We start from the raw sequence: 22093 nt of genomic DNA, 5'->3' as shown, positions 1-22093 counted from the left end.
TCCTCTTAGTGGCAGGCCGGATTTACTGATCATGACATGAGTATTTTCACTGGCTTTTGAGTAATCCCTTCCTTCTTTTGGTAACTCTGGTGGATATTTTCTTTTCTCCTAGGAGTCCATGAAGAATATCAGCTGCCATATTATGACCTAGTGCCCTCTGACCCTTCCATTGAGGAGATGCGGAAGGTTGTATGTGACCAGAAACTCCGTCCGAACATCCCCAACTGGTGGCAGAGTTATGAGGTAGGAAGCGCCCGTCTCCTGTGCCCTTCTATCTGCCCAATTTCTCTACCTTAGAGAAGGGTTTCCCAAAAAATGGGAACCCCAGGGCTACTACCTGTGTAATAATAGTTATTATGTTACTATTACACGCTGTTACATACTAAGTCGTTGTCTTGGACACTGTAGGATCCCCTTTGGAACTTAGAAGAAGAAAGGCTTGCTCCCAAGACACAGATCAGAGACAAAACAAAGTCTGAGTGGGCTGTTAGACCTGTCCAACTAGAAAAATGGCTTTGGAGCCATAGTGGGTGAGCTGAGCTCTATGGGAGAGTTCAGAAGCAGCATCCACAGGGGGTCAGCAAGTGAGAGGTGGACTCAGTGAGAAAATAGGTCTGAGGGAGGTGGCTTTCTGAAAACTCAGACGCGAGGAGGGTGCGGAGGGTTTGGATTTGGGGTTAATGGTGGATGCAGTGGGAAGGGGACGACATTCGGTGGAAATAATAGATGCGAGGACAAATTTATGATCTAGATTCCTAATAAACCTGGAGTTGGGGGGTGCTAGAGTCTTTGGGGGTGCAGGATTTGCTTAGCTGGTGCTCCTGGGGCCCCTTTTCACTGGTGGCTCTGCGTTAAGGCGTGTCACCACTAGAGGGCAGCTCTGCGTTGAGGAACAGAGTCTGCACATTTCAGTGGCGCCTCCTCTGCCTGACAGAGCAGCATTTTCCACAGTATTCCTTGGAACCGCAGGGCCCGTTTACTTCAGAGGGTGAGGGAAGCAGAGAGCCAGTCTCTAGCTGCCCCCCACACTCCGTCTTCAGTCAGGGCTCTTCGTGGGTCGGGACTCTGCTTGGGAAAACAGGTCCCACTGCTGAAGGAATCGAGAACACTGGCCTGGGGCAGCAGTCAGGGAGCTGTGTAGCCTGCACCGGTGACCCCCCAGATCCACCCCGCGCCTGTCCGCCGTGGCCGCCTGTGTCATCCAGGCCCTGGCTGCAAACCGCTGCCTCCTCCCCTTCCTCCTCCTCTGTGTCTCTGCGGGTGAACGTGGGGTCACCGCTGCGTGCGTGCGCCTGCGGGGGTTGTCCCTGCTGGGCCTGGTTCACCTGCTGCTTTGAGAAAGCCATCAGTAAACAGTCATAAGCGTGGCTACTCGGACCTTCCAGAAGTGGTTTTCAGATCACAGGCTGTGGCAGGTCTTGCTCTCAAGTTCACCCGGACTTGGGGGAATGGCGGACCATGCTTGCGGAGAAGGCCCCTCCACAGGCTGTCCCTTAAGGACTGGCGAGCTCCGGGGGAGTGGGCTCGCGGGCATTTCCCCGGGGTCAGAAGGAGGGCAGGTGGGGGATCGGGCAGGCAGCAGCGGGGCAGGCTCCAGTGACCCCCTTTCTGTGCAGGCGCTGCGGGTGATGGGGAAGATGATGCGGGAGTGCTGGTACGCCAACGGCGCAGCCCGCCTGACCGCGCTGCGCATCAAGAAGACCCTGTCCCAGCTCAGTGTGCAGGAGGACGTGAAGATCTAGCCGCCCCCCCCACAGCCGCCAGGCCGCGGGACCTACAGCCGAGCGGCCGCGTCGAGCATCAGATGGAGGCCTACCTCTCGTTTCTGCCCAGCCCTCTGTGGCCAGGAGCTTGGCCCACAGAGGGACAGAGCCCGGGAGACTCGCTCACTCCCACGATGGGTTTGAGACACAGACACCTTTGATATTTACCTCCTAGTGGCATGGAGCCTCTGAGAGCGAATGGCATGGAGAACTCAATGCCGCGACCCGGACCGGCTGTCGTGGGATGTCCCACAGAGCCCGGTGCCCCCAGCGAGGAGCCTGGTGTGGCGACACGCGGCCCGGGAGGAGCTGAGTGTGGCCCGGTGCTGAGCAGCACTGAGGGCTTTACCCCGGGACCAACCCCAGTGCAGCGAGCGGCCCCGGGAACCAGAAGGATGGCCCCTCCTGGCAGCTCCAGGTCTCCGGCTCCTCTCCGCCCGCGAGGACCCCTGGAGGGACTGCTGGTGCCTGTCTGTCCAGCCGTGTGTGCATGTGCCGAGGTGCGTCCCCTGTTGTGCCTGGTCTGTGCCACGCCCTTACACGTGTGTGTGTATACGTGTGTGTCTGTAGGTGCGCACTTACCTGCTTGAGCTTTCTGTGCATGTGCAGGTCGGGGCTGTGGTCGTCATGCCGTCTCTGCGTGCTGGTGCCTCTGTTCAGTAGTGAGCAGCGTCTAGTTTCCCTGGTGCCCCTCCTGGTGGTCTCCCTCCCCACCCCTCCTTCCAGAACCCCCGCTCCACAGTGGTACCCCACCCCCCAGCAGGCTATTCCGCCTGCCCCTGTGTCGCCTGGCCCTCCTTCTCCACTTCAGACTGTGGAACCAAAGCTGGCCCAGTTGTCCGCGGCAGGCGAGGCTTTTGGGTCCAAATGTGAGGGAGGAGGGTGGGATGGGCAGGGCAAGAATCTCGGCGGAAACCTGGGGTGTTGTGGTCAGCGGCCACCGTGGGAAATGAGCCAGCCTAAGGGCATCATCCTCGGCAGCGTCAAGGAGGGGCCGAGGAATTTGCAGCCCAGACCTGGGGAGACTCAGACTGGAATGTCACATCTGTCTTTCATATCCCAGATTCTGGAGACAGCAGTGTGTATTTTCGGTGGTGGTGGGTTTAGGGCGGGGAAGGGAAGCGGGGATGAGGACTGGGGAGGGAGGCTGGGGGGGGGGGAGGCATCTGCATGGGTCTTTTACTGGGTTATCCGATCATGGTGGAGGGAAGATGTGAGACTTGCATCCACTTCAGGGGCTTTACTAAAGGGAACAGCCTGAGCTGAACCTGTTATTTAACCTGAGTGTAGTATTTAACGACGTCTAGAAGCACGGTTGTGGGTGGTGGTTCGGTCAGCATATCTTAGGTATATAATAACTTTGAAGCCATAACTTAACTGGAGTGGTTTGGTTTTCTTTTCTTTCTTTTTTTTTTTTTTTTTTTTTTAATTTTATTGGGAGGGTCTGGATTTTAACTTTTTTTAAATACTGTTAAGTTTTTATAAAAGGAAAACCATCTCTATGTGATAATTACCTCTCAATCCATTTGTTTTTAAGGAAATCCCTATAAAAACAACCACACAAAAAAAATGCTTCAATCAGACGCACACAGCTCAATCACACTGGAAATATCTGTCCTTGTACCTGAGCCTGCTCCCCCCCCACCTCAGCTGCAAGAGTTCCTCTGCCCTGGGGGTTGGTCTCGCTGGCGTCCTGCCTCCCTGCCCAGTCCCACCCAAAGTGGGTTTTGCACTGGGGCTTTAGCTTTTTGTGCGTCGCCCACAGGTTGCACCTTCTCCTCCAGGCACTCACTCAGCGGACACTCGCTGAGTGCCAGCTGGGTGTCAGGCACCATGCTGGGTGCTGGGAAATACAGCTGTGAACAAAGATAGGCTTGGGTCCTGCTCTTGGAGCGCTGACAATGGGACTGACTCAAGTCAGGGGGTGCCTATCTTGAGACCAGAAGTTTTCATAGTTGGTTCTGAGCCTTTTGAGCCTGGAGCGATTGCTCTTATACAAGACCACTAAGGAGGCGAGGATGCCCCCCTGTCCCCCACCAAAGAGGCCGGTGGTGGGCAGTGAAACCCCCCATCACTGCGTTCATCCAGAGCCCCCTTCCTGCCCCCCAGGGGAGGCACAGTGTGTGTGCAGCCTCAGCCCATCCCTGCCTCTAGCCCAGCGATTCTCTGCCAAAGCTTGTGGAGGAGGGGGGAGCCCTCCCCCCACTTCCATCCGTCTCCCCAGTGCCCTGGCCTTCCTATTTATTTTCCCGGTGTAGTGCTTCTTTCCTTGCGTTAAAGGAGATCTTCCCCTCACCCTTTGGGCCAATTTACTGGCTACTGATTAATTTCCCTTAAATACCAATTGTGTCATTAGGGGGATCTTCTTTCCCTACCCCTGCTGACGCGCTTCCCCCTTCTTGTCTGCCCTCCGGCAGAGCTTGGCGGGTTATGGGAGCTGATGGAACTCAGACTCCTCACTCCCTGCCTCAACCAGCCTCTGGGATCTGCCGACACTCCTCGACCCAGGGACTCCTAAGCCACTAGCCCACTGCCCAGGTGGCCCAGCTGTCCTCACCACACACTCCTCCACCTCCGGGGAAGACTCAGCAGTTCTGGGGGGAAGCTCCCAGCCCCACTGCCGCCACTCTTAACCCACGAGTTAGGAGTTAGAGAGTTGGGGAGAAACTAAAGCTGTGGTTTTGGCTCCCTGAGGCTAACCCTGATCCATAGGGCTACCTGCACCTCTGGATTTTGGATTCACAGACCAAGTCCAAGCCCGTTCTTAATGTCGCCATCGAGGCCCCTGAACGGCATTCTCGGTACTTCTGTTTGTTTTTGTACATTTTATTAGAATGGACTGTAAAATAGCCACTTAGACACTTTACCTCTTCAGTATGCAAATGTAAATAAGTTGTAATATAGGAAATCTTTTGTTTTAATATAAGAATGAGCCTGTCCAATTTCTGCTGTACATTATTAAAGTTTTATTCACAGAGCCTCTCTGGTGCTGTCTGTTTGACATCTGTAGACCGACTGGCTGCCCGGCCTTTGTCAGGGGAGTTGGGCAGATGCTCTCAGGTAGTATCTTTCCCCTCCCACTTGCCAGGGCATGATGTTCATGAACATCTGCTACAGCAGCTCACGTCAGAAGAGAACCTGATTGGAACATCGGGAGGGTCTTCCTGAGGCTGTTTCTCTGCATTTCATAGAGGGAGGGCCTGGCCTGGAGAGGGAATGGAGGACAAACTCAACACCTTCTCTTGGGCTTTGTCTGTATTTGTCTTTTGGCAGTTTTCTCTTTATATAAAAGAGGGTCTTGATCCTGGTAAGTCACAAGCCACCTAGTCTCCACAGCAGCCTAGACCCTCCTCAGTTTTCGCTTCCCCACTCCTGACTTGGAGTAGAAATGTGAATTTGGGGATGGGTTAGGGGACTTTGATATGGGAGTGTACAGTGGTTACTCTGGGATTTTCAGTGTGTGGGTGGCTGTGAATGTCTTTAAAAATCTCTAGGCCGAGGAACCCAAGAGACAAAGTCTAGAATCATAGGATCTCAAGTTTAGACGGGACTCCAGAGGTCTACCACCCATCACGTGCTTGACTCCCCCACAGCATCCCCGCCAAGTGGCCATAGCCTCATGCCGTGACACTCAGGACCACAGCCCCCACCTGCTGGCCATCTGCTCAGCGGACAGCTCTTCTTTGCATAGAACTGGGCAGCCTCCCTGTGAGTTCTCTCCACAGATGGTTCAGAGCACTAATTCACTCTTCCATTTAAGGTCCCTTAAAATACTTGAAGTCAGCTGTTATGTTTTCATGAATCTTGCAAAGCTTAGAGCTTCTACCATTAATATTAGCAAATACTTACTTAAAAGTTACTGTGTGCTGGGCAGTGTGCCAAAATTGGCCTTACGTACATGAACTGCTTTCATCCTCAAAACAACATGAGGTGGCCATTATTATCCTCTGTGGATTAGGAAACTGATGGTTAGAGAAGACAAATTGCCCACGTACGTAGCTCACAAGGGTGGAAAAGACCTTGGGTCCAGTGTCTGGCCAGAGACTGCAGCCCCTCAGCCTCGGCACATCCTGCCTCCATGACGCCGTGTCCTTCCCCCACGCTGGCTGCTTCCCAAGAACCTGGCTGGAGCCTGGGGCCACGGAGGGCACGTAGCAGTCCACCCGGACATTGACTAGGACATTGACTAGGACAGACTAGGATGAGAATTCCAGACTGTTTGACACCTTCAGGTCACATCCCAGGACTGCACCGCATGTCGCGGGCTGAGTAAAATCCAGCCCCCCTCCTCCATCCTGTATGTGAGAAATTGGTATTTTTGAACTCAAGTACAGGATGTTATGTGTTTACCCCATTAAATTTTACCATAGAACCTGCCAATAGCTCCAGCCTTCTCAATATTTTAAAATTCTGATTTGTTACCCAGAGTTTTCTATTGTCCTGTTATCTGAGACTGTTGGACTGGAGAAAATCAAGCAACTTTCCTCTAGAAGTTGGCTTTTAAGTCTGGCATACATCCCAGTAACCCAAATCAGCCACTAATTAAGTTGTCCTTGCATCCTGGCCAGAGTTCTTTAATGGGCAAAATAACAGCAAAGGCACAAGCACCTAGCAGATGTAGCAAGGTATTCTTGTGTTTGTCGAAAGGAAAGGTGAAGTGGGTTATAGTGGACCTCATCCCAGTTCAAAAGCTAATCAGTAGTGAGTCATCTTGCCAACTATGGACCCCAAATCCACTAGGCTAAGAACTGCAGGTTCAACTTCCATCATTTTGAAAATCAGAAGGCAACCACACTGGGACCTCTTCATGTGCCCTTGAAGGTTACTAACATTTCACCTTTGTAAGGCCCATGACACAGGAGACCTGAATTCGTTTGAATGTGGGGGTTTTGTTGCCCACATTTAAAATTTCTGTCCCTGCCGTCCTCCCACCAGACCATGTCTTCTGATCTACAGTCTGGATCTTGCTAAATACAACCAAAACAGAATGAGGGGTAGAATAGCAAAAGTTTAAGAGACACACAGGAACATGTGAGGGACATGTAATGAAGGCCTGGGGAAAGCTTTGGGTCAAGACAGGAATGGTTTATTAGGGTTCACCAGAGAAATGAAACTAATAGCCTGGATGGATAGATATTTAAAAGAATTGATTCACACAACTGTGCGGCTGGCAAATCTGAAATCTGCAGAGCAGAGAGAGAGGCTAGAGAAACAGGAAAGAAGATAGTCTGGAGGCAAAATTTCTTCTTCCTCAAGGGACGGCAATCTTTTAAGCCCTTCAACTGATTAGGTAAAGCCCATCCACCCTATGGAGGGTTACCTGCTTTATTGCAAGTCTGTTGATTTAAATGTTAATCACACCTAAAACATAACTTCACAGTAACATCCAGACTTGTCTTTGACCAAACCCCTGGCACCACACCCCAAGAGGAGTTGGGCATCCCATGGCCAGACAGGATCAGATTTAAGGAATATGGCAGATAGCTCTGGATCCACCTGGGAGTGGTCCTTGGAGGTCAAGGATGGAGGACAATGGGATAGGAAAGTTTAAGGAACAACAGGATGGACTGGGCTCTAAATTCATTATTATTAAGTAAGAAGCATTTGTTCAACAACCTTAGTGTGTAAAGCAGTAGGCAGAACAGAAGGACGAACAATCTGTGGCCCCTGCCCTTCGAGATGGAGAGAATCTGTACAGAGAACAGGAGGGCAGGTTTTAGCAAGTCCTGCTACACAGCCATGTGTAACGCGTCATGGAAGCACAGGTGAGGTGCCTAGGGAAAGCCAGTCCTCCAGGGGCTCCTGACCGGATAGAATGGATTAGTTAATAGGTAATTACAATGGAGCGAGTTAAGTGCTATGATAAGGGCAGACATGTAATACTCTGGGAACACAGGAAGATGGGGTCAAGAGAGGTGATGTCTCATCTATTTTGGGTTCGGCATTGGCCTACTGACTGGGGACGGGAGATTTGGTCAAAAAGAGTGTCACCGTTCAAGAACTAAAGGTGGGACCTCCCTGGTGGTCCAGTGGTTAAGAGTCCACCTGCCAGTCCAGGGGACACAGGTTTGATCCCTAGTCCAAGAAGATTCCACATGCCATGGGGCAACTAAGCCTACGTGCCACAACTACTGAACCCATGCTCTAGCACCTGTGCTCTGCAACAAAACCACCAAGAGAAGCTACTACAATGAGAAGCCCACACACCTCAAGGAAGAGTAACCCCGGCCGGCTGCAAATAGAGCAAGCCCAGGCACAGCAAGGAAGACCCAGCACAGCCAAAAGTAATTAATTAAAAAAAAAAGAAGAAGAACCATAAATGTTCAATATCCTAGAGCAAGGGAGCCAGGGTGCACAGAGGAAATCTCTTAGAGCTGCTGAGAAGTCAGGACTGCATCCCAAGGGCCACCAATGCTACCACCTCCCTGTAACAGCCACCTCAGGCTGCTAATCTCCATCACTTTCCCTCTTGAGTCCCGACAGGGTCTCCAAATTCTCAGTAGCATGTTTATGTGGAGTTGTCCTATAAGTGAACACCTCTTTGTCATTCCGCATGTAGGAACAAGCCCTCGGTGGGTTCTGAGCAGCAGAGTCATGTGATCTTGTGTTTGCGGAAGAACACGGTGCTGACTTGAGAAGGCAATTACCGGAGTGGTAGAGCAGGAAACGCTGGAGGACAGGGAGAGGCAGTGGGTAGGACGCTCAGGCTGGGAGCACGGTCAGATGTGGACAGTGAGGAGGAGCCAGCTTCAGTTCGGAGTCTACAGGAGAATCTTAGCCCCGTGTACAGTGCTGTCCCCGGGAGAAGGAGCCAGGGGTGGACCACCAGAGCAGGTGGGTTTGCCAGGAGGGAGGAGATGTGGGGAGTCCGGGGCCCTGAAAGGTGTCATTTTCTTTCCTAGCTCTCTGTACCTGTCTGAAATGAGGCGGGATAAAATAATACATGCCCTCTGTCCTAAAAGTGCTAAGTGGATGCTGTAAGGAAAACTAGAGAGCTGACCCTGTCTCCCCTCTGCCAGTCTAACCTGTCCAAGCCTGAGATACTAATATCTTGCCATCCCACCTAAGGAGGCAAGATAATCCCTGACCTCTGACTGGGATCAGACTGAGAGGCCACTGTATCCAACACAAACAAACTGCCATGTCCGCCTTGCTCCAGTTCCCAGACGCCCCCCACCCCCACCCCCCGCCTCTGCTGCTGGGCTTCCCTGGACCCCAGTGCCACACAGAGACACTAGCCTGTGGAAACAGTTGGGAAATAGGAGCCATTAAAGAAAACAACCGCTCCCTGCCCAGTCAGCTGCCCACCAGCTGCCCAGGCCTCCCTCAGCGGCCTGCACCCGGGGCCCAGCCCCATTCCTTCCCAGACAGCCAGCTGAGTTCCAAGCCCTCGCCCTCCCACCTCCCACTCAGAAGCAGTGGCAACACCCCAGTCCTGGGATGAAATGACCATGGGAGAGCTCTGACACCGACTCAGACACCAGAGGGGCCTGGGCTTCTGCAGCTCTTGCCCTGAGTGTCTGGATCTCCTGATGGCAGCCGAGAGCTTGAGCAGGTGGGTGAGGACAGGACTCAAGGGACTGTTGATGGTTAGGTGTCTGGGAAAGGGCTTGTCTCAAAGAAGGAATCTCACCTAGGCCTCGTCCATTAGCCAAGCCCCCATGTCTGTGCCCCCCTCCACAGACCAAGCCCTGTGTACCCTGAGAGCTAGGAGCCAGGACAGCTGGAACGAAAGGATGCAAAGCCTGGGAAATTCTTCTGAAAGCCTGGCACTTGCTCAGGAATAAGGTACAGATTGAGTGCAGATGTCTGTGGAGCCAGAGCAACAGGGCTTTGCTTTTACCAGGAGGCTTCCTTGGGGAGGAGGGTGGAGTGGGGAGGTATCCTAGTATGAGGCTGCAGAGTGTAGCATGTCCCCCACCCCCATCCCCAGCGTTAAGGAGCTGCCGAAGATGGGATGAGGGGAGCAGATGCTACACTAGAGACTCAGGCTCAGGAGGAAGTGGAGGGTTGGAAAAGGCAAAGTTTTGCGGGCCCGGTGTACTGTCTGGCGCGTGCAGCTTCCTGCACAGAGGAAGCCCACTGGCTGTCCGCCCTCTCCCTGAGGAATGTCACCTGCAGCCAGGCTTAGATCACAAACACAGCTTCCTAACAGGTGTGAAACTCCAGAACTTGGTGACCAAAGCAGAGCTTGGCGTCTCAGCTGAACACAGTACTTCTCAGGTGGAAGAGGAGCTCTGGGTGGGGGTCCTTAAAGTGGGGCTCTAGCGCCTGCCGGACAGCCCTTCCCAGATTGATTGGAAGATTTTCCAAGAGATTCATGGCCAGCAGAGGGCACCACTACCCCACCGTATGGCATCCTGGGCTCCCCATTGCCTCCCTGGAGGAACTGGGAATATTGGGAGGAGGAAGCAGGCATGGATCTCTGAGCTCTCAGGGGGAGCTACCAACCGCTGAATTAAATAGTCTCCAGAGCCAGGGAGACTGGGCTCTTGTGGGTTCTAATGCTTGTTCTGCCACCATCTTTCCCTCCCTGCTTCAGTTTGCTGCCTCCACTGAATGAGGGCTTGGTTCACCTGGTGTCCACTCTGGACCACAAGGCCCTTTTCGGCTCTGAACTAGGATTTGAGGAAATCATGTGAGGAATGTGACAGAAATTGCATCTTCTGGGGCCACCTTTACTCTGGGGTTCTCCAGAGTGCCCTGCCTGGCAAGAGGCAGAAACTTGAGTTTCACTTCTCTGGTGCTGTTCTCTCGCTTGGAGGCGGAGAGGCAGACTGGCCTGGATGCTGACGGAAAGGCTCTGTCTCCACATCAGTCTGAAGAAGGACTGTCTCAACAGGGCTTGCAGACACCAATGCTGTGACACCCATGGCATCTGCTCCCCCAGGTTTTAGGCAAGAAGGTGTCCCTTAGGTACCACTGTGGGATAGGTGGGGTGGAAGTACAGAAGCACTCATAAGACACCCTTTTGAGAGTCCCTTCAGGGATAGGCGAGGAGTGAAGAGAATAGAAACCATTGCCTCTCCTGCCTTCGCTCGCCTCCCCATCCCCACCCCCACCACAGATGCTGTCTGTCAGGAGCAGGCAGCAGACGGTCCAGGGGTCCATCTGTGCTACTGCTTCACAATAGAGCCCCGTGTTTCCCCACCAACGCCCCCTCGGCCCCTCAGCTGATGGCCACTTGGTGGTGCCAAGGGGGAAGGTGGGAGGAGGCAGAGGAAGGCTCTAAGGGAGCTGGTACTTGGCTCCTGGCCGTCCCCAATCCACCCCTGCCCCCCACCCAACAAGCATCCTGCCATCTGGACTTGTGTAATCACTGCGGGGTGGAGAAGCACCCCCTCCCACCCACACCTCCTACAGGGGATGGGGCCCCAGGGGCCTGGGGTTGGGGGAGACAGACAGAGTCAGGAGACTAGGAAGCAAGAAGATGGAGACAGACCCGTGGACAGAGAGACACAGGAGACAGAAAGCCTTTCCTAACCTTCCCAGGTTGCTGGGTCACTAGGCCCTCTGTGCTCCACATACCATGCATCTAACACAGCACTGGTGCGTGCATCACTCCCTACTGACCAAGAGCCTCTGTGACCTGGCCTGGAGCAGGGCTTCAACCTAAGGCGAATGAAGAACAGCAGAAGACTGCATCACACAGTGGGTAGATTTCAGGCTCTGCAGGCTGCCCAGGTTTGAATCAGCTCTGTCACAGAGTGGCCTAGAGCAAGTTACTTGACCTCTCTGGGCCTCAGTTTCCTTCTCCGTAAGAGATGATGATGGTATCTATTTCATAGGGTTGTTATGAAGACCAAACAAGTTCATTCATGGATGTAATACACAGAACAGTGTGCACAGCACATGGTAAATGCTTCATAAATGTCAGCTATTAATATAAAGCATAACACAGATTTGGGAACACTGGAGGAGGGGACAGATGAGGACAGTGCATTCCTGGCTTCTGTTTAGCGGCAGACGTCGGGATGTGGAGCCCTCAGCTTGCGGTGCTGACACCCTGTGGTGGCTGGCCACTCTTCAGACGCCAGGCCTGACCTACCACTTCCTCCTCTCACTTCTTATTCAGGTACCACTGACGACAGAGACTTCGGCTGGGTCATTCCCACCTCTCCCATAGGCTGTCAGCCACAGACAACACAGCCGAGGGTGGGGGGGAGGTGGTCCCCAAGAAGGGTCAGAGTATGGTTGAGCACCAACCCCCAATCCTGAGCACCCTCTCAGCGCACCATATGCCCTGCCATGAGTCAGCCCTACAGTGAGCATCTGTCTGCTGGAGAAAGGTTACCTGATCTCCAACATCAGGAGGTGAGGCTGATGGGCCAGAATTAAGTCTACTACTTTCTGGGTTTCCGTCTCTTCCCTTTTCCCTTGACCTGGGAAGGAGAGGCAGCTCTTTTCAACTGTTTCGGGAGCTATGTAAAGAGGAAACCCTGGACCCTTTCACCCCCTAGTGGCTTCTACACAGCTACTTCAGGGCCATCTTTTTTCTCCCACCAGAGACCTCACCCCTCCCCCTGCCTCCTTCTCCTAGCCTAAAGTCTTCTGCAGCCCCCTGGGTCTCCTCAAATCTTACTCTGGGCCTCCAAACCTCCTTCTAAAGACTCCTTACTGTCACTCCACCGCCAGACTCCTCGAATCTCTGAAGACATCCATCCCTAACTTTTCAAATCTCGTGCACAAGCCCTTTCACAGGCTCCCCCTCCCTCAGGTATCACAGAGACCCATACTCCGCCCCAGGGTGCCCTGGCCCGCCCCCATCCCCTCCCGCTCCTTTCCGCGGCTAGCTTTTTTCCCTACGGGCGCTCGAGGTCCCCAAGAGTTTCCCCGGTCTAGGCAAGCCTCAGGAGCTGTGGGCGGGGCTCCGGAGCAGTGGGCTCCGCCCCAGGGGCGGAGCCAAACGCGCAGGAGGCGAGGCCGCTCCCTGCCCGCAGCTCCCCGCCCGCCCCACCAGCCCGCCCCGCTCCCCGAGCCTATAAAGGGAGGCGACCCACCACCCTCCAGGCTGGCATCCTAGAGCCACCGCCAGCCGCGCCGCGCAGAGAAAGCGCCGCCAGAGAGGGGCGCCGGAGCCATGACCCTTCGCCGACTCAGGAAGCTGCAGCAGAAAGAGGAGGCGGCGGCCGCCCGAGACCCCGCCGCTCGGGCTCCTGACTCGGAAACCGCTCCCGCCGCTCCGACCCCGACCCCAGCCTCGGTCCCCCCTGCTGCAGCCGCCAGCCCTGGGACCCCCGGGGACGAGCTGTACGCCGCACTGGAGGACTACCACCCCGCCGAGCTGTATCGCGCGCTCGCGGTGTCCGGGGGCACCCTGCCCCGCCGAAAGGTGCGTACCTCCCCAACTCCCGCGGACCCCCTCGGCCCCCGGTACCCTGTGGTGTCCCTTTCTCAAGACCAGAGCTACCCGCCACGGTCCCCATGGACGCCTGCCGATCCCCACCCACACCATGCTCCTGGGGTCCCCGAGTCCCCCAGTTCCTCCCCCGCCCTCTGACCCCCACGGACACGTTCAGATCCTGCTGGGTCCCCTCGACCCTCTGCTCAGAAGGCGCAAACTACCCCCTCCCCGACTCCACGCCGCTCGCGAGCTGGGCGGCTCTCCACTCCCCACCGACGCCGCCCGGTCTCGCTGCTCTCCTTCCGGCTGCTTCCCCGAGTCCCTGTCCCCTCGCCCCAACTGGCCATCGGCACCCCACCCCAGCCCCGCCTCCCCGCGTCCAGGAGTATTGAGGTCCCCAGGATCCCCCCGCCCGGGCTTCTCCCGTGGGAGCAAGAGGCCTCGAGCTGGGGTCCGGCCGCTAGTCCAGTCAAGTTGAGAGTCGGCGGGCCCGGGGTGGGACTCTCGCCGAGGAAGTGCCTGCGGCGCCGCCGATTCTGAGAGCTCACCCTTCAGAGGGGTCGCCGGATTCCTGGGCTCAGCCGCCTCGCCCTGCCTCTGAGGTGCGGGGCGCGAGGCCACGGCTCCCTGGACGTCAGCCGCGACCGGACGCTGTGGGAGGGGTCGCAGGGCGCCCGCTGGGCAGGAAGGATGCGGGCCGCGCCCGCCCTCGGAGTCTCCCCCTCCGCCGGGCTTTTCCTCTCGCCCGAGGGGGACCCGAGCGCTCAGAAAGAAAACTCAAGACTCAGGTTAAGGAGAGGGGACTGGTGGCCTTTCCCAGCTCAGCCCCCCTCCTCTTCCTCTGGCCCCTGGCTCCCCCCCCCAACACAATGAACAGCTTGTTGAGAATTTGCATTTTATGAAAATCGGGTGGAAAGACAAAGGGGTCTCTCTATGCTGCCCAGTCCTTCCTCCCTGGCCCGTTTGGGAACTGTCCCCACCCTTGAGGCCCGTCTGTAAGGTTCTAGAGAAGGAGGGCTTACTTCTCTTCCTGGCCTCGGGGTAGCCTGGGGGGAGGGTTAACCAGTGCACTGACCAGGAAGCTCCTGGGTTGTTTGCGGCACACGGGACAAGGGCTGGTCTGGAACTGGGCTTCTTCCAAGCATCAGTCATTAAGGGAGGGAAAGACACTGCTTTAGTTTCTCAAGGACCCAAAAGAGGTAGGGTTCCCTCAGCTCTGTCATCCCTCACACCAAAAACCAAACGAAACCAACCAAACAACAATGATAACAAAACCTCCCCATCTCTCTCCTTGAGTGTAGTGAGACTAGAACAAGTCTGAGATCTAAGTTTTTGTTTTGTCCCAGAAAGCAACAACATGTATCACAATGCTGAGAGGCCCAGGTGGAGCTGGGCACAGCTGGCCACCTGCAGCTGGACTCCATAGTTTGAGGGAGGGGGCTTGGCCCCTCTATCCCCCGCCTTTCCATGATCAAGCTGAGATTCCAGCCTTCTAGACCAGGGCCCCTGACCCCAGCTCCTGCAAGCCACTCTTTGTGACTGAGAAATTAGGAGAGATCTGACTGGCCTTGGGGCTCTGAAATGTCTTGATAGGCAAGCCCAGGGGCCCCTGCCCTTCTCTGAATAATATCTGAATAGGAAGAGCCCCTGCTTCACCGTTTGGGGTCTAGGGTGCCGGGCCCCTGCAGACATGCACCCTGGGGGCAGAGGCTATTCTACCTAGAGTCATGAGAACTCCCACCCCTCCAGAGTAGGAACCAGGACAGGACTTAGAGGTTCATGCATCTGGAGCCCAGGAGATTGTTGTGTTCCCAAGGTCCCAGCTGTGGGGATAAAGCTTAGGGAGAAAGCTGTGGAGTGATACTGGTGGTGGCACTCTGCAGGGTTAGTTACCCCGGCACCAGAGCAGGTATGGAGCTGGAACAGGACAGACAGGCAACAGGAAGTGAGATGCTGGGTCTAGGACTTGAGCCCAGGAGAGGAACCCCCAAAAGGAGGGCTCTCAGCATCTGCTCCAGGACACCTCCCTCTCACCTGCTTCTTCCTGACTCTCTTTCCCACCCAGGGCTCAGGATTCCGCTGGAAGAACCTCAGCCAGAGCCCTGAGCAGCAGCGGTGAGTCACCATTCCCCCCGCCTCTGCCCTGGTCCAAAGGATGCGGTGCTGGGGAGGGGGCAGCATGACGCAGCATCGCAGCCCACCCAGGGGGAGTCACGCTCCCACCCTTTCAGCACGGTGCCCTCACCAGGAATGAGGGGCAGGTGGGGGTGTGGGCTGTGTGAAGGGGGTGGCGGAGGAAGGAGGGAGGGACTTTTGAGTCATCAGGTGCTCCTTAAACCACCCCCAGTCCCTGCCAGTCACCCCTCCCTGGAGAAATCTGGATCTGGGAGCGGGGAAGCAGGAGAAGTTTGGGGGGCTCCCCTGGGCCTTCCCAGCCCAGCAAACCCTGAAGGCCCAAACCATGGCAAGCTGCATCCAGCTGCTCGACTGTCTGGCCCTGCACCCAAAACCTCAGTGCTCTGCTGGTCCCATCGGTGGTGGCCTCTAAGGAAGGGCCTGAGGTGAGGGCAGAAGGACTAGCCCTACTGCGCCTGTGTCCCATCCTGATGTGAGCCTGGTTTCTAAAATGGATCAGCAGACTATGGCCTGCTGGCCAGATTGGCCTTGAGCTGAGAGTTGTTTTGATATTTCTAAAGGGTTGTAAAAATAAAGACAAAGAACAATATAGGACAGAGGCTGTCAAATAATTCAGGTCTCGAAAGGCTGAAATATTTACCGTCTGACCCTTTGCAGAAAAACTTTGCCAACCCTTTTAGAAAAGCAGACAGCACTGGAATAGACACAGTCATCCTGCCCCCCACCCCCACCCCGGCCCGAATACACACAGAGGGGGAAAGGCCTGCTTTCAAAGCAGGGAGGAGCTCGCGCTGGGGTAGGAGTTGCCGATCAGCATTTGTGGGGGTATGTGGGTCAGGCTGGGCACCGAGAGGCCTGGGTCTCCAGGGCCTTGCTGAGGCCGAGAGACTTGAAGAGGACTTTGGAGGCTGCTTCAACTCGGCTTCTGGTGGGGCGGGAAGGAAGGGGGTGGGAGTGGGCAGAGGAAACTCTGGGCTCCCCCAGCAGGCGAGGATCTGGAGCTGCTCCAAACCATTGTGTCCAGTGGGCAGGCCTTCAGTGCGGGAAGGGGCGGCCTCGAGGCTCCCCTCCCCCCAGCTCTCACATCTGGTGGGCTGGCCTCACCACAGCTGGGAGGAGCCGCTGGGGTCCTGGCTGAGCCTCGTGACTGGCCTCTGGGGGTGGGGCCAGCCCTCTCCCCAAGGCTCTGGAGCAGACAGCGCTCCAGGCTGTCTGGGGCCGAATTAGGGGCCGACCGAATTGGGGGCCTCAGCTAGTCAGTCAGTAGTATTCTGGGGCTCACTAGGAAGCTGGGAGTGTGGCCGAAAAACTCAGCTAGTTCAACTGGCTCTGGGGGCTGGCCATTGCAGTGTGTCCCCCACCAGAGGGGATTGATTTTGTGTGGCTTGATGAAGCTGATTTCAGTAAGGGGAAAGCCATCCCGACAGCCTGGGATGAGTGTGGCTTGTCATTGGAGACAGTGAGCCCTGCCTGGATGTTCCAGAGCAGACTCTGGCATCAGCAGAGGGCCACATTATGGGCCCACCAGGCTCCTCTTTAATCCTGACGGACTTGATGAGATGGCCCCTGTGTCTCCTGCAGGAAAGTGCTGACTTTGGAGAAGGAGGAGAACCAGACCTTTGGCTTTGAGATCCAGGTGGGAGAAGCTGGGTGCAGAGGGAGGGAAGGGTTGGGAGGCCGGTCTGAGGGACGGCTGGATCCTGCCCCACCCCTGGGCTGAGGGTCCCCTTGCCTGTTACAGACTTACGGCCTTCACCACCGAGAGGAGCAGCGCGTGGAGATGGTGACCTTTGTCTGCCGGGTTCATGAGTCCAGTCCTGCCCAGCTGGCGGGGCTCACACCAGGTGGGGCCTGAGCCCAGGACACGGGGCAAGCAGAGGGGGCAAGAAATCCAATCAGTTCCCCTTCCTCCTCCTATTTTGAGAAGGCCAGAAAGAAGAATGAGTTGGATCAAGGCAAATTTTCCATTTACTGTATGATCTTGAATATTCCCATCTGTACATTGGGGGCAGTAACATGTCCTCACATCAGTGTGGTGAGGGGCTTTCCCGGGCACAAAGCCAGGGCCTGCCTGGTAAACGGCAGATGTTGCCACGGCTATTCTGGCTCCTCCTGGCGATCTGGCAACCCAGCATGGGCAGGAGTCGGGGAGAGAGCAAGTCCATCTTGTTCCCAACCTGGCCCATACTGGGGTACCCGTGATACTTCCTCTAACAAGGACATGGTGCTGCCAGTAGGAGACCTTTGGGACTGGTCAAATCTAGAGCCCCAAGTCCTAGGAAGGGGCAGCCTGAGACTGCATGAACTGACCCCCACCCCTCCTACCCAATCCTATCACTGTTTTCTTCCTGAAGTCCTCATCTCGTTGCCCATTCACCAGCAGCCTCTGGTAGCTAAGTGGTATACTGCAACTTTGCAAGGTAGTTTCACATCCCCATGGTAGCCACCACAGGGGTCCACACTTCCTTTTCCAACTGGGCAGTGAGTCCTAAGAGAGGGTGGTCTGCTCTGCTGGAGGTCAGGAGGCTCTGCAGCAGCCTAGGGTGTCAGAGGTTGAGGCCTCAAGCTTGGAGGCCAGTGTTAGTTCCCGGCGTGGTGCTCCTCACCCTCCTGCCTTCCTGTCTCAGCTGGGTCTCGCTGGTGACAGCCTGTGGGCTGGACCAAAATAACCAGCTCTGGGGGAAGCCCAGGCTTGCTGAAAGGGCTCAGCCTTTGGGGACAGAGCTTCCTAAGAGTGAGATGCGGATGTGGGTGTTTGAGGGCCCTGGCCCCTATGCTAGGGTGCCAGGTCTGGACAAGATTGCCCCAGAACCATGAGTGGAGGTGGGGAGCTCAGGAGAGTTCTCTGGGGTTTGTGGTGAAGGTAGGGGGCTGGAATTCTTCTGCATGCCCAGTGGAGCAAATGCTGATCCCCTCTCTGCCTGGCAGGGGATACCATCGCCAGCGTCAATGGCCTGAACGTAGAAGGCATCCGACATCGGGAGATTGTCGACATCATTAAGGCGTCTGGCAACGTTCTCAGGTACATCCAGGTGCTGTGGTCCCTAGGGAATTCCTGAGCCCAGCCTTTCTTCCCCACCCTGGGGGCCCACTCATCCTTTGATTCCCCTGTCTTCTCAGACTGGAAACTCTGTACGGGACATCAATCAGGAAGGCGGAACTGGAGGCTCGTCTGCAGTACCTGAAGGTAAAGCAGCCTGGAAACCATCCAGCCGCCAGGCTCCTCTTCCCAAACCCCTGCCCCTGCAGGCCCCGCTGGTTTTTTGGTTTTTGGTTGTGCTGGGTCTTAGTTGTGGCATGTGGGATATTCATTGTGGCCCACAGGATCTTTAGTTATGGCATGGGAGGCTTAGTTCCCTCTCTGGGAACACAGAGCCTTAATCACTGAACCACCAGAGAAGTCCTCCCACTCTTTTTGGGGGGTCGTTTATCTGCCTGAACCTCCTTTTAACTTTCAGGTTTCTTCTGTGTACTCCCCGATCCCTCAGTCTGTAGCCACCTCTGGTTAGGTTCTTGCTGACTCCTGACAGTGAGGTGGGTGTGTCTCTTGCAGCAAACCCTATATGAGAAGTGGGGAGAATACAGGTCCCTAATGGTGCAGGAGCAGCGGCTGGTGCATGGTGAGTAGATGAGTGGTGTGAAGGGCCACTTAGGCCCCTACCTATACCCCCATACCTGCTTCCCCCAAAACTAGTGGGTTACTTCCTCCTTCAGGTGAAGAAAGGTTTGCCGAACTACTACTCTGGGTACAATGCTGCCCTGAGCTGGGGTCCACATATTTTCATTCTCACAATAGTGCCCTGAAGGAAACTACTACACAGAACCATCTCCATCTTACAGATGGGAACACCAAGGCTCCAAGAGCGTGTTTCAGGCCCCTTTCGTGACTCTTGTGTCATAAGCGACCCTCATAAGGATCTGAGTGTATAATTCGTGTTTTACAGACCAGGGAAGTAGGGTTCAAAGTTTTGGCTTGCCCAAGGGCCACACTGATGGTCAACAGGAAGGAGCGAAGGCCCCCCATCCGTGCCTTCTGACGCCCCCCCCCCCCCGCCCCCCGTGTCTTCTGCCCCCAGGTCTCGTGGTGAAGGACCCGAGCATCTATGACACGCTGGAGTCGGTGCGCTCCTGCCTGTACGGCGCGGGCCTGCTCCCGGGCTCGCTGCCCTTTGGGCCTCTGCTGGCCGCCCCGGGAAGCTCCCGCGGGGGAGCGCGGCGGACCGGGGGCGACTCGGACGATGCAGTCTACCACACGTGCTTCTTCGGGGGCACTGAGACGCCTGCGCCCCCGCCGCCGCCGCCACCGCCCCTCGCGCGCCTGCCGGGACCGGGCGCGGTCGACGCTCCGGCCCCGGGGACCCGGGCGATGCTGAGCCGCAGCGCCAGCGTGCGGTGCGCGGGCCCCGCGGGCGGCGGCGGGTGGCGGCGGCGGCGGCAGCGCCGCGCTCTGGACTGAGGCCCGCGAGCAGGCCCTGCGCGGCCCCGGCCTGCGCAAAACCAAGTACCGCAGCTTCCGCCGGCGGCTGCTCAAGTTCATCCCCGGACTCAATCGCTCCCTGGAGGAGGAGGAGAGCCAGCTGTAGGGGCGGTGGCGGGCGGGGGAACGTATTTATTTATTTATTCTTTCCAGCCAGTGCAAAAAGGGGGCGGGGGCGGTCGCTCGGCCGCCAAGGGGACCCCAAGAGCCCAGAGCAGCGGGAGAGGGTCCTTGGCAACCCCAGCTGGTCCTGGCTAGTCTCTGCAGGGTGGTGAACCCCAGCCCCAGGCCTCTTTACTCGTCCTCCCCCAAACTACACTGGGAGGTGGGCACAGGCGAACCGGAGAGTTCGGTGTTGGGAGAAGTTCTGGGGCCCAAAATGGGACGTGCCGTCCTACATCTGGGTCAGTAGTGCCTTGTGGGGTGTCCAGGAAAACTCCTCCAGGTGGGGGGACCCTGTCCCACGAAGCCCTCTCCTCAGCTTTACTTGCTCCCCACCCTTGGCCTTGCGGATAAATGGCCTCCGCCCGGTCGTTCCCCTGCCCACCCCACACAGACACAGTTCCAGTTATCCAGTGGGCGCCTGAGGGGGCCCAAGGTGCTGGTCTCCCTCCCTCTCAGCCTTGACCCTTAAGGGCTTGGCCCCCCTAGGGGCCTGTAACTAAGTGGGGTCCTCCTGGGCAGGGGTCCTGGGTCCTCTGCCTTGGGAGATAGGAATGGGCACATCCGGGTGGGGTGAGGGCAGAGTACAGACTGTTGCACCGTTTTGCATATTGTTGCTTCTGAACCACAAACTGTATAAAATGGACGGTTTTTTGCATCTGTGTCAGTGTGGTGACTGCCTGAGGGGGAGGATTGGGCTCCGGCAAGCTCTGACTCCACCACTCCGCCCCTCAACACACACACAGACACACACACACTATATTTTACATCTTATTTGCCTGGAGCCTGCAGCCAGGGAAACAGACTGGGGGATTCTGACTTACATGTATGGGCTTGAACTAGAGGCCCTACACTGCTTCGGAACTTGGGCCTCTTGTTTAATGCATCTGGAACCGCCCCCTCCCCAAATACCACAACAGGTGGGGTCGAGGTTCCTCTAAACCTAGCCTTGGGTAAACAACTGTTTGGCCGCTCTCTCTCCTAGGAATTTGGGGCCTCCTGCTTAGGAGTTCCTAGCCATCATCCAGCCAAGCTGTGACAAGCCAAATCACTGGTCACTCATTCTAGAACTCCTCAAAGGTGTCCCATCACTCCCAGAATAAGATCCTAATTCCTACGCAGGCATGTCTGACCCCTGCCTGCCTCATCTTCTTGCCTCCCCTCTCGCTCCCTGCTCCGGTCACCTTGCCCACGGTACACTTCAGGTGCCCTGCCCTCAGTGTCTCTGTGGACTTGCTCTGTCCACAGTTGGCGCCTTTGGTATGCAGCATGGCCTCCCCAGGGCCCTCCCATTTGGTCTAAAATATGGCCGAGCCTTGTTTTATTTGCATCATATTACTCATCCCCATCTGAAACTGTCTTGACTTGAACGGGTTTGGGTTTTTGCCTGGCTCCCCTCCCCACAGGATGAACACTCTTGAGAGCAGGACTCTGGGGCCTCTCCTGTCTTACTGCTTTATTTCATGCTCAACACTAGCACATAGTAGAACCTCAGTAAACACGGTGTGTGCTCAAAGCGTCTGCAAAGGTGGTCACCACCTTCTTTGAGGTGACCCGGGGCAAGTGAGCTATCTAGGGGTCACAAGTAAGTGGCAGAGTAGGGCCCAGAACTCGAGCCTCCTGTGCTAGTAGCGTTCCTCCGTGGCAGTAGCCATCATACAAAGGGTGCCCTTGAGAGGTCTCAGTGGCACCCTCCCCTAGGCAGGCCACCTCCTATGCTCGCCTTCCTGCACCGGGGCACTTGCTTCCTGAAGGGGCTCCCTGCTTCCCGTCTCACCCTCAGACCATCCTTTTACACAGCAGTTGGGGTGATCTTTCTAAAAAGGAAATAGGGTCACAACCCTTCTTAAAACCTATTATGGCTTCCCCTGGAATTAAAAAAAAAAAAAAAATCCAAACTCTTTATCATGTTGTCCAAAATCCAAACTCCATAACATGTCCCTCTGGGAAGACAAATTAGGAAAAGGCATCCCTTCCTGTGGGTTGACGGCAGCCACACAGACTGAACAGTTTGGCAACTGTGAGCCTCTGTGCAGTGCCCAACCTCTGCAACTGTACTGGGATGCCCTGCACGAGGCTCTCTCGGATCTGGGCCCTACCCTTTTCAAGCTCAAATTGTTTCTCCCTCTATGTCACTTATCATATTTAAGCCACACTGCTCTTTCTGATTCTGTTCTCAAATATGCCAAGCTCTTCCTGCCTCTGGCCTTT

The 22093-nt window shown here is 55.9% G+C and overlaps 2 protein-coding genes and 1 long non-coding RNA gene across 3 annotated transcripts in view; 2 read left to right on the top strand and 1 right to left on the bottom strand.

Moving 5' to 3' along the window:
• The window catches only part of ACVR1B (activin A receptor type 1B), a 34488-nt gene extending 29748 nt beyond the window's left edge, over positions 1-4740 (top strand). The window contains exons 8-9 of the mRNA XM_043883758.1: positions 113-243; positions 1617-4740. Of these exons, the coding sequence (XP_043739693.1) occupies positions 113-243; positions 1617-1742 (257 nt within the window). The 3' untranslated portion in view covers positions 1743-4740. The remainder of the gene's footprint in view (positions 1-112; positions 244-1616) is intronic.
• On the bottom strand, positions 3142-13881 carry LOC122681564. Its single transcript, XR_006337028.1, has 2 exons — positions 13656-13881; positions 3142-4968 (listed from the first exon to the last, which is right to left on the bottom strand). It is a non-coding gene; the product is annotated as an uncharacterized LOC122681564 (long non-coding RNA).
• TAMALIN (trafficking regulator and scaffold protein tamalin) lies at positions 12755-20540 on the top strand. The gene is given in 9 exon segments (XM_043883768.1): positions 12755-13095; positions 15173-15222; positions 16825-16879; positions 16985-17087; positions 18172-18265; positions 18364-18430; positions 18797-18863; positions 19320-19660; positions 19662-20540. Coding segments are annotated over 9 exon segments (1194 nt in total). The 5' UTR covers positions 12755-12843; the 3' UTR covers positions 19827-20540.
• Positions 20541-22093: the final 1553 nt, after the last annotated feature.

Source organism: Cervus elaphus, chromosome 3 (genome assembly GCF_910594005.1).
Source record: "Cervus elaphus chromosome 3, mCerEla1.1, whole genome shotgun sequence".
NCBI classification, from domain to species: Eukaryota; Metazoa; Chordata; class Mammalia; order Artiodactyla; family Cervidae; genus Cervus; species Cervus elaphus.
The sequence above is the reverse complement of the archived record's forward strand: the minus strand, read 5'-3'. Positions and strand labels throughout refer to the sequence as shown.